Below are 15,284 nucleotides of genomic sequence, written 5' to 3' on the forward strand. Positions count from 1 at the left end.
ACAGTTCCTATGAAGTACATATTATAATTATTTTAATAAGCTTCATAATGCCTTATAATACACTTATGTGTTATAACACTGATTATAAGTGTCTATAATAATTCATAAGTGGTTGTAATGGGGGTGGGGGGGGGGGGGTTGATATTGATACAATATACTGTAGTTTAAATGAATACTGTATGTATTGACTGATCATTGAGAATGAGGTAATACTTTACATTACAGTGTGGTTATTACTGTTAGGCCTAGGGTCAGGGTTAGAGTTACTACATTCAGCAGTAACACTAACCCTAGCCATATCTAGGACTAAAAAGAGAAGACGTTTTATAATCAGAGTTCTTTGTATCTCTTCTTAGTCAGACAGAAACCCCCCACATCTTATAGGTGGATGGCGTTATGAACATATCCAATGAATTATTTCTGCAACCAGATGAAATGAAACTGCCTTTCAGCAGGAAAAGCTTCTCTAATAATCCTAACCATTGCTGGGTGTCTTCAGAGACTGAGGTATAGAGACACACTGTCAAGTCAAATCATCTGGCTGTGCTTTCATGTCAAAACATTTATTATTTTCTATTCATAAAATTCTATTGTATTATATTCTTTGATAACATATTCTATCCATAGGCTCCACTCTGTATAGTGTTAATGATGACTGTTTGTTCTGTACATTGATTGAATGGTTAGGACTATCTCACTGTATTCACTGTTTAAATCCCAAGAGACCAGGAGACCTAAAGGAAGCCTTCAACACTGTGTCCCTTCATCCAGTCATAGTAAACAACCTCTGTCTGTCTGTCTGTCTGTCTGTCTGTCTGTCTGTCTGTCTGTCTGTCTGTCTGTCTGTCTGTCTGTCTGTCTGTCTGTCTGTCTGTCTGTCTGTCTGTCTGTCTGTCTGTCTGTCTGTCTGTCTGTCTGTCTGTCTGTCTGTCTGTCTGTCTGTCTGTCTGTCTGTCTCTGAAAAACATCCCCACAGCCTGATGCTGCCACCACCATGCTTCACCATAGGGATGGTGCCATGTTTTTTACAGACGTGACGCTTGGCATTCAGGCCAAAGAGTTCAATCTCAGTTTCATCAGACCAGAGAATCTTCTTTCTCGAGTCATCAGACTCGGTCTCAACCTTTAAGTCTTTACTGAAGACTTATCTCTTCAGTAGGTCATATGATTGAGTGTAGTCTGGCCCAGGAGTGTGAAGGTGAACGGAAAGGCTGGAGCAACGAACAGCCCTTGCTGTCTCTGCCAGGCCGGTTCCCCTCTCCACTGGGGTTCTCTGCCTCTAACCCTGTTGCAGGGGCTGAGTCACTGGCTTGCTGGTGCTCTTTCATGCCGTCCCTGGGAGGGGTGCGTCACTTGAGTGGGTTGAGTTACTGACGTGATCTTCCTGTCTGGGTTGGCGCCCCCCCCTTGGTTTGTGCTGTGGTGGAGACCTCTGTGGGCTATACTCGGCCTTGTCTCAGGATTGTAAGTTGGTGGTTGGGGATATCCCTCTAGTGGTGCGGGGGCTGTGCTTTGGCGGAGTGGGTGGGGTTATATCCTTCCTGTTTGGCCCTGTCCGGGGGTTTCTTCGGATGGGGCCACAGTGTCTCCGGACCGCTCCTGTCTCAGCCTCCAGTATTTATGCTGCAGTAGTTTATGTGTCGGGGGGCTGGGGTTAGTTGGTTATACCTGGAGTACTTCTCCTGTCTTATCCAGTGTCCTGTGTGAATTTAAGTATGCTCTCTCTAATTCTCTCGTTCTCTCTTTCTCTCTGAGAACCTGAGCCCTAGGACCATACGTCAGGACTACCGGGCATGATGACACCTTGCTGTCCCCAGTCCGCCTGGCCTTGCTGCTATTCCAGTTTCAACTGTTCTGCCTGCGGCTACGAAACCCCTACCTGTCCCAGACCTGCTGTTTTCAACTCTTAATGATCGGCTATGAAAAGCCAACTGAGAGACCTGAGCCCTAGGACCATACGCCGGGACTACCGGCCGTGGTGACTCCTTGCTGTCCCCAGTCCGCCTGGCCTTGCTGCTATTCCAGTTTCAACTGTTCTGCCTGCGGTTATGGAACCCCTACCTGTCCCAGACCTGCTGTTTTCAACTCTTAATGATCGGCTATGAAAAGCCAACTGAGATTTATTCCTGATTATTATTTGACCATGCTTGTCACTTATGAACATTTTTGAACATCTTGGCATGGTTCTGTTATAATCTCCACCCGGCACAGCCAGAAGAGGACTGGCCACCCCTCATAGCCTGGTTCCTCTCTAGGTTTCTTCCTAGGTTTTGCCTTTCTAGGGAGTTTTTCCTAGCCACCGTGCTTCTACACCTGCATTACTAGCTGTTTGGGGTTTTAGGCTGGGTTTCTGTACAGCACTTCGAGATATTAGCTGATGTAAGAAGGGCTATATAAAATAAAATTGATTGATTGATTGATTGATGGTCTGAGAGTACTTTAGGATCCTTTTGGCAAACTCCAAGCGGGCTGTCATGTGTCTTTTACTGAGGAGTGGCTTCCGTCTGGCCACTCTACCATAAAGGCCTAATTGGTGGAGTGCTGCAGAGGTGGTTGTCCTTCTGGAAGTTTCTCCCATCTCCACAGAGGAACTCTGGAGCTCTGTCAGAGTTACCATCGGGTTCTTGGTCACTTCCCTGACCAAGGCCCTTCTCCCTCGATGCTCAGTTTGGCCAGGCGGCCAGCTCTAGGAAGAGTCTTGGTGGTTACAAACTTCTTCCATTTAAGAATGATGGAGGCCATTGTGATCTTGGGGACCTTCAATGTTGCAGAAATGTTTTGGGACCCTTCCCCAGATCTGTGCCTCAACACATTCCTGTCTCAGAGCTCTACAGACAATTCCTTCACACTCATGGCTTGGTTTTTGCTCTGACATGCACTGTCAACTGTGGGACCTTATATAGACAGCTGTGTGCCTTTACAAATCATGTCCAATCAATTGAATTTACCACAGGTGGACTCCAATCAAGTTGTAGAAACATCTCAAGGATGATCAATGGAAACAGGATGCACCTGAGCTCAATTTTGAGTCTCATAGCAAAGGGTCTGAATACTTATGTAAATAAGGTATTTCTGTCTTCTATTTTCAATAAGTGTGTAAAAATAAAAACCTGTTATCGCTTTGTCATTATGTGGTATTGTGGGTAGAGTGATGAGGAAAATGTTTTATTTAATCAATTTTAGAATAAGGCGGTAACATAATAAAATGTTGAAAAAGTCAAAGGGTCTGAAAACTTTCCGAATGCACTGTATGGCAGCTAGAAATCAAAACTGGATGGTCTTCAGAGATAGATGGGAGGGGCTGAGGGTAGCTGAAGGCGGGGACTAAAAACAAACAAAAGGTAACTAATGTAAAATGTAGTGTCTGTGAAATGTATGTAGTATGTACATTTATAAGCTGGAAGTGGAAGCCTAAGTATTGTTGTCCATTAGTTTAGGAGGGGTGGTAGGGTTAGGGGAAAATAATAAAGAAGGAAAATATATTTAAAATAATATTTACAAAACATATATATGGGGGATTGGAAATGATGCAGACAATTACACAGATTGAAGCCACAATATATATGCAATATTAAAGCTGATCTACCAGGAAATTCACAGTGAGGTTGGAGGTGAGCCTCACAGTAAGAGGCCAGACACGCCATACAGGACATGAGGGCTTTCTGCTTTCTGGTCCCAGTGCAGAAATCACACGCCACATCTCCAGGTCCAGCATAGCACAGAGCAGGAGGGGGAGCAGCCTGGAGTCCTGTCTTCTTCAGTTTCTCCACCACTTAGGCGAGCACAGCACTCCTGTTCAGAATAGGTCTTGGGGTGAAGGTATGTCTGCACTGCACTCAATCTGGTTTATTTAGTACCCCAGCGCAGGTTAAGTAGTGGAAAGAACATGTTGGGTTATTTTGACCCAGACAGTTTGGTTGCGTGAATAACCCAATATGTTGGGTTGTTAGTATTAACAGAACACGGGTTAATTTAACCATCAGTTGGGTATTTTTTACTCTCATGCTTAGTTGACCTAGTAACTGGGTCTGTTCTAATGTCATGCTTGGTTGACCTAGCAACTGGGTCTGTTTTAATGTCATGCTTGGTTTACCTAGCAACTGGGTCTGTTTTAATGTCATGCTTGGTTGCCCTAGCAACTGGGTCTGTTTTAATGTCATCCTTACTGTAGGTTATTTTAAGGCGTTAACATACTGTTTACTCAATTTTTCCTTATTAAATTATTCTATAATATGTAGAGTATTTATTACATATTATAATAAGGTATACCACTGTATTATAGCCCAACAATGAGACATAGGTGGACTTTTAGGAAACTCTATAAGCATAATTGAAGCTACAAAAATGTAAATGTTCAACCTTAACATGTGCTAACTACGCAACAGACCAGATGAACAGGAATTATATTTACTCTCATGGGTGGCTAAAAATAACTATCTGAAAGCCACACCCCTACTAAACTATGCCTACAGTCTTCTGATCTGACCTGCTGGGTCATATCTCAATAACCAAGCAACAATAACCCAACACCCAGCATCCATAACCCAGCAGTTTTTAAAGAAAACAACCCAACTAAGTGACCCAACGCCTGCAACCCAACATTTGGGTCAACCAAACAACCCAGCATTTTTTAGAGTGTGGGGACAGCTGTAGACACCTTTCAGATCATCCTGATCCCAGCTTTCTTTAATACAGCCCATACAGTAGCTGTGTCCACAGGCAGTAGTCACCGGATCCTTCAGTGGATCCATACAGACGGAGCAACAGAACAGTTCTAGATTGTCAGCCATTTTAGTGCTTTCACCTGAAGGTTGAGCAACAGGGTGTCAAAGATAACTTTCTGTTTCATGGAACTCTACACCAGAGGACAGGGAGTGGCTTCCTCTTGACTGTGTACTCTGTATCTACAGGTTTTTGGGGGGATGGAAGTCAAGCTAAGAAGATGACGTTGCATACAGCTGTGTCCACAGGGAATAGTAACTGGATCCTTTGGTAGATCCAGACAGCAGAATGGATATTTTAAAAGGGCCTCTGCAATGTCCATACAACAAACTGCACAGCAGAGTATCAGAGATAACTTTAATTTCTTTGAAAGTCAGAGTGGTGGGGGAGGCCTTTTAGATCTGTTTGGAGACGTTAGTCCTGGATGGATGCACTGAGGTATATAGGGATGGAAGCCATAGTGACGTGTAACCAAATATAAGGTTGTGGTAAAACATTACAACGTTTTAAAGGTTCCATAAATGTACAGTGACCTATTCAGAAGCCACAGTGGTGAATGATGAATATGTCAAATCAAAAGTTTTATTTCATTTTCAGTCATGTAAAATGATCATAAATTGTAAAGAAACATGTGGATACAGTGGGGTGCAAATACCTCTGTAGAATTAATTAAGCGAGAAATGGAGGTGGAAACGGCTTTATGCACAAATATTGATAAAATAACCATCATATTGAAGTAAACTTGGAGTCACACGATGATATGTGGTGTGGTCCTCCCACTACGACTCGGGAAACCATGCAGTTTATTAAGCTACAGATGAAATAAGTTATGCTGAACTTCACAGGGTGGTGAAAGTTCACAGTGATGAGCTTGATGCTCCTTTCCAATAAATATCGAGGGTCTTTTTGTCCATAATAATGTCATCATGTAGGCAGCCTATCCAGAGTGGGCGTGTTCACTATATAATGCCCCCAAAACATCTGCAAAACCATCGGTAGAGTTGAAAATGTGATGGAAACCCATTTAACAGAAAGTTTTTAACCGGTTTTTGTATTTTCCTAAAAATATATTTGTATGTGCATTACATCATCACGCACAGCCATTTATCCTCAACAAGTCAATTTGATGGAAACATCTCTGCTGGTAAAATTCAAGTTTTTATGAAGATCTTACAATATTCACATGAAAATCTGTCGCCAGTCGAATGGAAACAGATTTTCATGCGAATTTTCAAAAATCTGCATAAAAACAATATCCTCATCTATAAACAATATCCCAATAGAATTGAATGGTAAATTACGTATTGAATCATTTTGGAGTCACTTGTATTGTAAATTAGAACATAATATGTTTAAGTGGCTCCAAAATGACACAATACATTATTTACCATTCAATTCTATTGGGCACAACATAATCTGAAACACAACCGAAACACACTGCAAATGCATCCAACAAGAGTCCCAAGCTTGATGTAGTCATAGCCTGCTAGGAATATGGGACCAAATACTAAATATTTGACAAAGTGTAATACACTATAAGTGAATTTGTCCAAATACTTATGACACCTTCTAATGGAGGGCCTAGATACAGATGAAGTCGGAAGTTTACATACACCTTAGCCAAATACATTTAAACTCATTTTTTCACAATTCCTGACATTTAATCCTAGTAAAAATTCCCTGTCTTAGGTCAGTTAGGATCACCACTTTATTTTAAGAAGGTGAAATGTCAGAATAATAGTAGAGAGAATGATTTATTTCAGCTTTTATTTCTTTCATCACATTCCCAGTGGGTCAGAAGTTTACATACACTCAATTAGTATTTGGTAGCATTGCCTTTAAATTGTTTAACTTGGGTGAAACGTTTCGGGTAGCCTTCCACAAGCTTCCCACAATAAGTTGGGTGAATGTTGGCCCATTCCTCCTGACAGAGCTGGTGTAACTGAGTCAGGTTTGTAGGCCTCCTTGCTCGCACACGCTTTTTCAGTTCTGCCAACACATTTTCTATAGGATGAGGTCAGGGCTTTGTGATGGCCACTCCAATACCTTCACTTTGTTGTCCTTAAGCCATTTTGCCACAACTTTGGAAGTATGCTTGGGGTCATTGTCCATTTGGAAGACCCATTTGCAACCAAGCTTTAACTTCCTGACTGATGTCTTGAGATGTTGCTTCAATATATCCACATAATTGTCCTTCCTCATGATACCATCTATTTTGTGAAGTGCACCAGTCCCTCCTGCAGCAAAGCACCCCCACAGCATGATGCTGCCGTCCCCGTGCTTCACGGTTGGGATGGTGTTCTTCGGCTTGCAAGTCTCACACTTTTTCCTCCAAACATAACGATGGTCATTATGGCCAAACAGTTCTATTTTTGTTTCATCAGACCAGAGGACATTTCTCCAAAAAGTATGATCTTTGTCCCCATGTGCAATTGCAAACCGTAGTCTGGCTTTTTTATGGCAGTTTTGGAGCAGTGGCTTCTTCCTTGCAGAGCGGCCTTTCAGGTTATGTCGATATAGGAATCGTTTTACTGTGGATATAGATATTTTTGTACCTGTTTCCTCCAGCATCTTCACAATGCCCTTTGCTGTTGTTCTGGGATTGATTTGCACTTTTCGCACCAAAGTACGTTCATCTCTAGGAACAGAACGCGTCTCCTTCCTGAGCGGTATGACGGCTGCATGGTCCCATGGTGTTTATACTTGCGTACTATTGTTTGTACAAATGAACGTGGTACCTTCAGGCATTTGGAAATTGCTCCCAAGGATGAACCAGACTTGTGGAGGTCTACAATTTTTTTCTGAGGTCTTGGCTGATTTCTTTTGATTTTCCCATGATGTCAAGCAAAGAGGCACTGAGTTTGAAGATAGGCCTTGAAATACATCCAAAGGTACACCTCCAATTGACTCAAATTATGTCAATTATCCTATCAGAAGCTTCTAAAGCCATGACATCATTTTTTGGAATTTTCCAAGCTGTTTAAAGGCACAGTCAACTTAGTGTATGTAAACTTCTGACCCACTGGAATTGTGATACAGTGAATTATAAGTGAAATCATCTGTCTCTAAACAATTGTTGGAAAGATTACTTGTGTCATGCAGAAAGTAGATGTCCTAACTGACTTGCCAAAACTATAGTTTGTTAACAAGACATTTGTGGAGTGGTTGAAAAACTAGTTTTAATGACTCCAACCTAAGTGTATGTAAACTTCCGACTTCAACTGTAAATAAAGTATATTCATTTCTAAACAGTAAAACAGACATTAATGAAAATACCCTCAAATAAAAGGTGACATTCTGTACTGTCGCCTCATATAAAACATTTAATGTCAAATCTAAAATGCTGGAGTATAGAGCCAAATTCAAATTTGAATAAATTCAAAAACCAAGGGTGGGTCAAAATTATTCCCATAATGTAGAAGTTTCAGTAGATTAGGAACTGCTTCCTATAAAGCTATGTGGAGTATAATGTAGCTGGACATTGTAAAGTCTGCTTCCTATAAAGCTATGTGGAGTATAATGTAGCTGGACATTGTAAAGTCTGCTTCCTATAAAGCTATGTGGAGTATAATGTAGCTGGACATTGTAAAGTCTGCTTCCTATAAAGCTATGTGGAGTATGATGTAGCTGGACATTGTAAAGTCATACATACAATTATATTACTTCTTATTGACATTCAACCTGGGAATGGAAATGTAAGAAATTAATGCACAAACATGTATAAAACAAATCCTGCAACAAAGGACCAGGTGTGAATGTTCTGGGGGGTCTAAGTCTACCCCTAACTAGTTTGAATACAATGTTTGATTTCACCCCCAAAACAGTTTCAACAGCCCCCCACCCGATGCAACTCAATATTAAGAAGGCATACAGTCAGTGTACAGCCCAATGCACTACCCCCAGGATCACAACAAGCCCCTCACACCTGGGACCACACACACACAATGTGAATGGAAATATATTATCATATTTTTATATATATTACAACCCATCACAAGAAAGGGTGTTGGTTATTTTAGTTTTACAAGTAACCTTTCTTGCACATGTCCTTACTTTAAAAATAAGCATGTTTGTCTTGTTTGAATCAGCCCAATTCTCTAGTTATAAATAAAATAACCATGATTTGCAGATTTTTTTATTCACATCTCTTGCTATTAATAGATTGTGGAACTATGAAAAATAGGGAATAATGTTCCCAACACACCCACCTCACAGTTCCTACACAGACTCTGAGGCACCATGCAGTTCTGGCACCAGAGGAGGCTGGTGGGAGGAGCTATAGGAGGACGGGCTCATTGTAATGGCTGGAATGGAATCAATGGAAGGTATCAAACACAAACATATGAAACCACATGTTTGACTGAGTTCCATTTATTCCATTCCAGACATTACAATGAGCCTGTCCTGCTATAGCTCCTCCCACCAGACTCCACTGCCTGACAACCATTCTATTGTCTTGAGGACTTTACAACCATCTGGTCTGATCAAAGAGCAGGACACCCTTTCAAATTGATACATCCTCTCAGCCTTGATGACTAAACTAATCAAAGACTAACACACACACACACACACACCACAGTAATCAGATCATGGTGACTCCACAGTAATAGCATTTATAACTCATAAGTCACCAGGTGTGATTTACCTTTTGACAGATGAAACCCTACATCAACTACTAATGACTTATGGGAGGAAGTGAGCATTTCACATATTAAGATATAATACAAGGATACTTCCATTGTGTGTTGTACTTAGTCAATTGAAAATGTGCTTAAAGTTCTGAAAAAACAGCCTTTTTGATGATCTGTTTTGAGTTTTGTATTAAGAGTTGTGAAATTTTACCACATACTTGTGAAAATAGTACAAAAGTGATTATAAAATCTATACTACATGGATACTTCCTTAAATTTACTTATTTTGTGTTATGCAATTATGTTATTGAAACAGAAGAAGTCTAATGAGAGAATAAATAAGTCAAGTCCAACCATTACCTCTCTCCTCTTTCACATCCCTCTATCATCACTCCATGGGTGTGTCCCAATAATCTCTCCTTCCTCCTGAAGTGTAGCATTCCTTCACTACTCCTCTTAAATGTCAAAGCATTGGATAGGTGTTGGCATGGGGTAGAGGGAGTTTACATATACCAGTCATTTCCTTTTAAATCCATGAAGGGAAGTGGACAAGTTCAAACTTAGAAAGGAGATAATAGTTACACACCCCATGTGTCCTGATAACTACAGGAATGGAACCATATTGAGGTTGTCTCAGAGAGAGAGAGAGAGAGAGAGAGAGAGAGAGAGAGAGAGAGAGAGAGAGAGAGAGAGAGAGAGAGAGAGAGAGAGAGAGAGAGAGAGAGAGAGAGAGAGAGAGAGAGAGAGAGAGAGAGAGAGAGAGAGAGAGAGACAAAGAGACAGAGAGAGAGAGAAACAGAGAGAGAGAGACAGAGAGAGAGACGGAGAGAGAGAGAGAGAGACAGAGAGAGAGACAGAGACAGAGACAGAGACAGAGACAGAGACAGAGACAGAGACAGAGACAGAGACAGAGAGGACATCAGGTAATGTTCTGGAGATGAGAGAATATGTGTCCAGAAACCCTCCAGTATGGTTAACCACAGTTAGGCCCAGTATGGACTATCAATACAAGTGACCATTTAGAATGTGACCCAGTTCAAAGGGTCTTAACAGAACTGGGGGATGCCAGCCATGAAGTTGTCTAAACACAACTGGAATATAATTTGTTTGTGATTCATTGTTAATGGATTTTCAATTAGGAACACAGGGGGAAAACCTAACACAACAACACACATAACACACAACCAATAAAACCAAAGGGGGAGGAAACCACTAAAGTCATTACCATATTGTCATTTTCTAATGACAGGGAGAAAACATGTAAAATCTAGAAGACTACTTTAGATCTGGTCAAAAGAAGCCTAGTGCACTATGCAGGGAACAGGGAGAGATTTGGGACAGAGACAGTAACTCCTGGATGGAAATCTTCATTCTAATGACAGTGAGCAAATCTCCAATCTCCACCCTATTCCCTATGTAGTGCACTACTTTAGATCTGGTCAGAAGTAGCCTAGTAAACTACGTAGGGAACAGGGTGTCATTTGGGCCAGAGTCAGTAACTCCCCTGGGTATGAATTCTCTCTCTATCTTATCTGTCTTCTATATTATGTTCTCCTCTCCTCCTCTCTTCTCTCCTCTATTCACTCTATTCTATCATCCACACCACATGCCAGCTTCAACACAATCCATTTACAAGTTAAAGACACACCTTGGAATAAATAGCAAAGGAAAACTACTACTAGATGGATTTTTTATTTCCCATCACCATGAATCATATTTAATAACTGAACAGTAGCAGACCTAACTTCATCTGTTCCTGACTCTGGGTAGTGGATTAAAAAGACCATCAATCTCCAATGATATTAAAGTACAATTCTGAACATTACTGATATACTGAGTGACAAGTCAAGATATCTGCTGTTTTTATTGTTTGGTTAATAGCATCACTTGCTGGACAGGTTTAATGTTGCTTGACTGAGCAGTATGGGAGAATAAAAGTTGCCAAATTTAGGGCCGGTTTCCCGGACATCTCCATTGAACATGCTTTTTTGTCTAGGACTAGGCTTAATCTGTGTCCGGGAAACCGGCCCATATAGTTTAAGTAGAAAGTAAGTTATTCCAGCTTGTAGTGGGCTGACTAGTCCTTGGGGATTGTCCTTTTGTTCCTGGACCATTTTCCATGCAGCTCCAGGTGACAGAGAACACATCAATTGGGCCGAGCCTACAAGCTGTTCAATGATACTGAGGAAAATTACATAGAGACAAAGAACCAATTGAGAAAACATATCAATGGTTCTGAATGCCAACCAATACACATCAGAAACATACATCATGATTAATGTGAATGTACAAGAGAAAAACATTGCACTTAAATATATATGAATGCATTACATTTTAATTCTTAACATCTTCTGAGGTTCAAATCAGTCAAATCATTTTACATAAAACAGCGCAGAATGAATCATCACATCTGGGGACCATCACCACCAGCATGACTAGTATCTATGTGGACCCTACTACAGTTTAACCAGCTCAGCTATAGACTACACCAGCATGACTAGTATCTATGTGGACCCTACTACAGTTTAACCAGCTCAGCTATAGACTACACCAGCATGACTAGTATCTATGTGGACCCTACTACAGTTTAACCAGCTCAGCTATAGACTGCACCAGCATGACTAGTATCTATGTGGACCCTACTATAGTTCTATATCGTGGAGCTCTGCTCCTAGTGGTTTACCCTCTGCCCTAAGGCAGCATCAGCCTGAGACAAAATTATGCACACACCTGCAGCCAATATGAGTACAGGTGTCCCTATAAGAGGGGATGCCTCCCCTCAATCTGCCTCCCTTTATCTTCAGCGACTGGACTAGACTGAAGAAGCCAAGAAGAGACGAAGAGAAGACTCAGGACAAAGAAAACGCCGTCGATTTTCCAGATCATCGACGTCGTCCTACAATGAGCACACCAAGCTTATCCATAGGGTAAGTATTTAACAAAAGCTATTTTCAGAGCTCAATGTCGCTGTTCCCCTTGGCGGCTGTCACCCCCCCCGACATATGTTTCGTGGGTCGAGGGACACAGCACGCCAGGGACGGCCTCATTAATCCCCCACTATGCGCCAGCTGCGCCCTCCTTTTTTGAAGGAGTTGAAGCAGCGTTGGGCATTTTTAGGGAGGATATTCCTCTTGAGGATGTACTATCAGTGTTAGTCTCAGCTTCTGAGGCATCATCTGAAGGCGCTGACTCAGGAGATGACAGGGCTATTGGGGAAGAAATTAATATTCTATTGGAACAATTCATTACACTGACCCAGATGTTTAACACCCCTTTTCGTTCGGGAAATTGTGAGGTCATTACATCCCTGGATGATGACGCCACAGCCTCTCTGTGCTCTGAATTCTCAGGTCTCATTGAGTGGGCTGCTAAACAGCTGGAGATTAAGCTGCCCCCCATTCCCTCCAACCCGGAAGTGGATATGAGGAAGGGCGGCCGTTACTCTCGCTACAGCTTGGCGTCAGACGGCAGCCTCCAGCAGCAAGGGAGTGGGCCTCGCCCCCCCCCTGCAGCGCCAGAGGTGCCGGCGAGAGAGGTCACTAAAGCGTCATCCTGGCATCACCCGAAGGGCGGCCAGAAGAGACGCCGTTTATGACAGGCGAGGGGGAGAGAACGGAAGACGGCACAGCGCCTGCTGTGACCGAGCCCACTGTCCCCCCCCACTCTACCGTTGAGTGTATGGAGGAGAATGTTTTTTGTTGATGTGTGTAATAAAGAGTTGGCTCTACTTGACACTGTCATAAAAAGAGCCCCTTTTCCATAATACATCCGAGAGCGTTCGACCTTCCTCACTCTCGCTCTCTCTCTTACCACTATGAGTGCAGCTCAGCCCACCATGGTGCGTTGCTGAATGCACACATAAGGCAGGTATATAAAAGGTATTAAGTGTACCTTATAAAGACCTCACTTTACAGACTCCTAGGAGTGCTGTAGTGAGTGTCTCACATAGCAGGCTGCAGTCTCAGCCAGATAATGGCATGATGACGCGACCGCTATTCGGGACGGCGCGCTGTCTCAGGCTAACGCCTCAGTCAGTGCAGTTCAGACCCGTGCTGCGTTCACGGAGGGCCTGATTACTACAGTTACGGGCGTAACCAACGTATCGGCGCCCCCGTTTCTCTCAGAACGCGCTGATAATAACCACATTGGGGATGGCGCACTATCACAGACTAAGGTCTCTGTTAGTACGACCCAGACCCATGCTGCGTTCAAGAAGGCCCGATTACCACGGTCACGAAGGTGTCAGTGTATCGGCGCCCCCACCTTTTTCTGAACGCGCCCAGGCTCACCACACTGAGTGTAGTTCAGCCCACCAGAGGTGCAGAGCTGAACGCACACAGGAGGTGAAAGGAGAAATAATACCTAGACGCCGTCTTGGTTTATCTCAAAGAGACCTCACATTACAGACTCCAAGGAGTACTGTAGTGAGTGCCTCTCATAGCAGGCTGCAGTCTCAGTCAGGAGACATGATGACGCAGCCGCTAGTTGGGGATGGCGCACTATCGCAGACTAAGGTCTCGGTTAGTGCGATTCAGACCCATGCTGCGTTCACGGAGGGCCCGATTACCACGGTGACGAAGGTTCCCAGTGTATCGGCGCCCCCACTTCTTTCTGAACGCGCTAATACTCACCACACTGAGCGTAGTTCAGCCCACCAGAGGTGCAGAGCTGAACGCACGCAGGAGGTGAAGGGAGGAAAGATACCAAGACACCGTCTTGGCTTATCTCAAAGAGACCTCACATTACAGACCCCAAGGAGTACTGTAGTGAGTGTCTCTCATAGCAGGCTGCAGTCTCAGTCAGGAGACATGATGACGCAGCCGCTATTTGGGGATGGCGCACTATCGCAGACTAAGGTCTCGGTTAGTGCGATTCAGACCCATGCTGCGTTCACGGAGGGCCCGATTACCACGGTCACGAAGGTGCCCAGTGTATCGGCGCCCCCACTTCCCTTTGAACGCGCTAATACTCACCACACTGAGCGTGACTCAACCCACCAGGGGTGCAGAGTTGAACACACACAGAAGGTGAAAGTTAAGAAGGTATCAAGGCGCCGTCTTGTTTTACCTCATAGAGACCTCATACTACAGACTTCTAGGAGTACTGTAGTGAAGGGCTCTGATAGCGAATTGCAGTCACCTAAGATGACGCAATCGCTTGCTGGGGATGGTGCCCTGCCGCAGGCTGTGGCCTCGGTCAGCGCAATTCAGACCCGCGATGCGTTCAAGGAGGGCAGGAATACGACGGTTACGGGTTTAACCGACGTCCCTGCTCCTCTTTCTTTCTCAGAACGCATTAATAGTTCCTCTCCCTTTCACGGGAGGCCCACCTTGGGCTGTTCCACCACTTCAATGTTGGGGAACAGTGGCGGTAAGGGCCATAGAGGAATACAGGTCCTTCCTACTGGATGCACCACAGCTTCGCGCCCAGCCACTTTCTCTGCATTGCTGGCAGTGGCGAAGAAGCTGCACCCTCTCACGCTGGCTAGAACAGACGTTGCAGAAGGGTTATGCTCTCCAATTCCACCGGACCCCACCCCCGTTCAGGGGAGTGGTGGAGACGGTGATGAAAACGCCAGACAAAGTGGCTGCTCTGATGACAGAGATTACGGAACTTTTGGCGAAGGAGGCGGTGACAGTAGTTCCCCGGGAACAAAGGAACAAAGGCCTATATTCGCCTTATTTCCTAGTGCCCAAAAAGACGGGGGGAGTGAGGCCGATTTTGGATTTACGCATTCTCAACGAGAGCATAACCAAACGGCCCTTCCGAATGCTAACGACAAAACGTCTGCTGGAATGTGTCCAGAGAGGGGACTTTTGTACGAGCATAGACCTAAAGGACGCGTACTTTCATGTGCCGGTTCAGCCACGTCACAGGAAGTTTCTGCGGTTCGCCTTTCAAGGGGTGACGTACGAATACACGAGGATGCCA

The 15,284-nt window shown here is 43.7% G+C and overlaps 1 protein-coding gene across 1 annotated transcript in view; it reads right to left on the reverse strand.

The window, feature by feature from the left end:
- Positions 1-11,018: 11,018 nt before the first annotated feature.
- LOC311122163 (E3 ubiquitin/ISG15 ligase TRIM25-like) overlaps positions 11,019-15,284 on the reverse strand; it is a 29,231-nt gene continuing 24,965 nt past the window's right edge. Inside the window, exon 7 of the mRNA XM_084196561.1 lies at positions 11,019-11,534. Within this exon, the coding sequence (XP_084052687.1) occupies positions 11,526-11,534 (9 nt within the window). The 3' untranslated portion in view covers positions 11,019-11,525. The remainder of the gene's footprint in view (positions 11,535-15,284) is intronic.

The sequence above is a fragment of the Coregonus lavaretus genome (genome assembly GCF_964263955.1).
Source record: "Coregonus lavaretus genome assembly, contig: HAP1_SCAFFOLD_334, whole genome shotgun sequence".
Lineage (NCBI taxonomy): Eukaryota > Metazoa > Chordata > Actinopteri > Salmoniformes > Salmonidae > Coregonus > Coregonus lavaretus.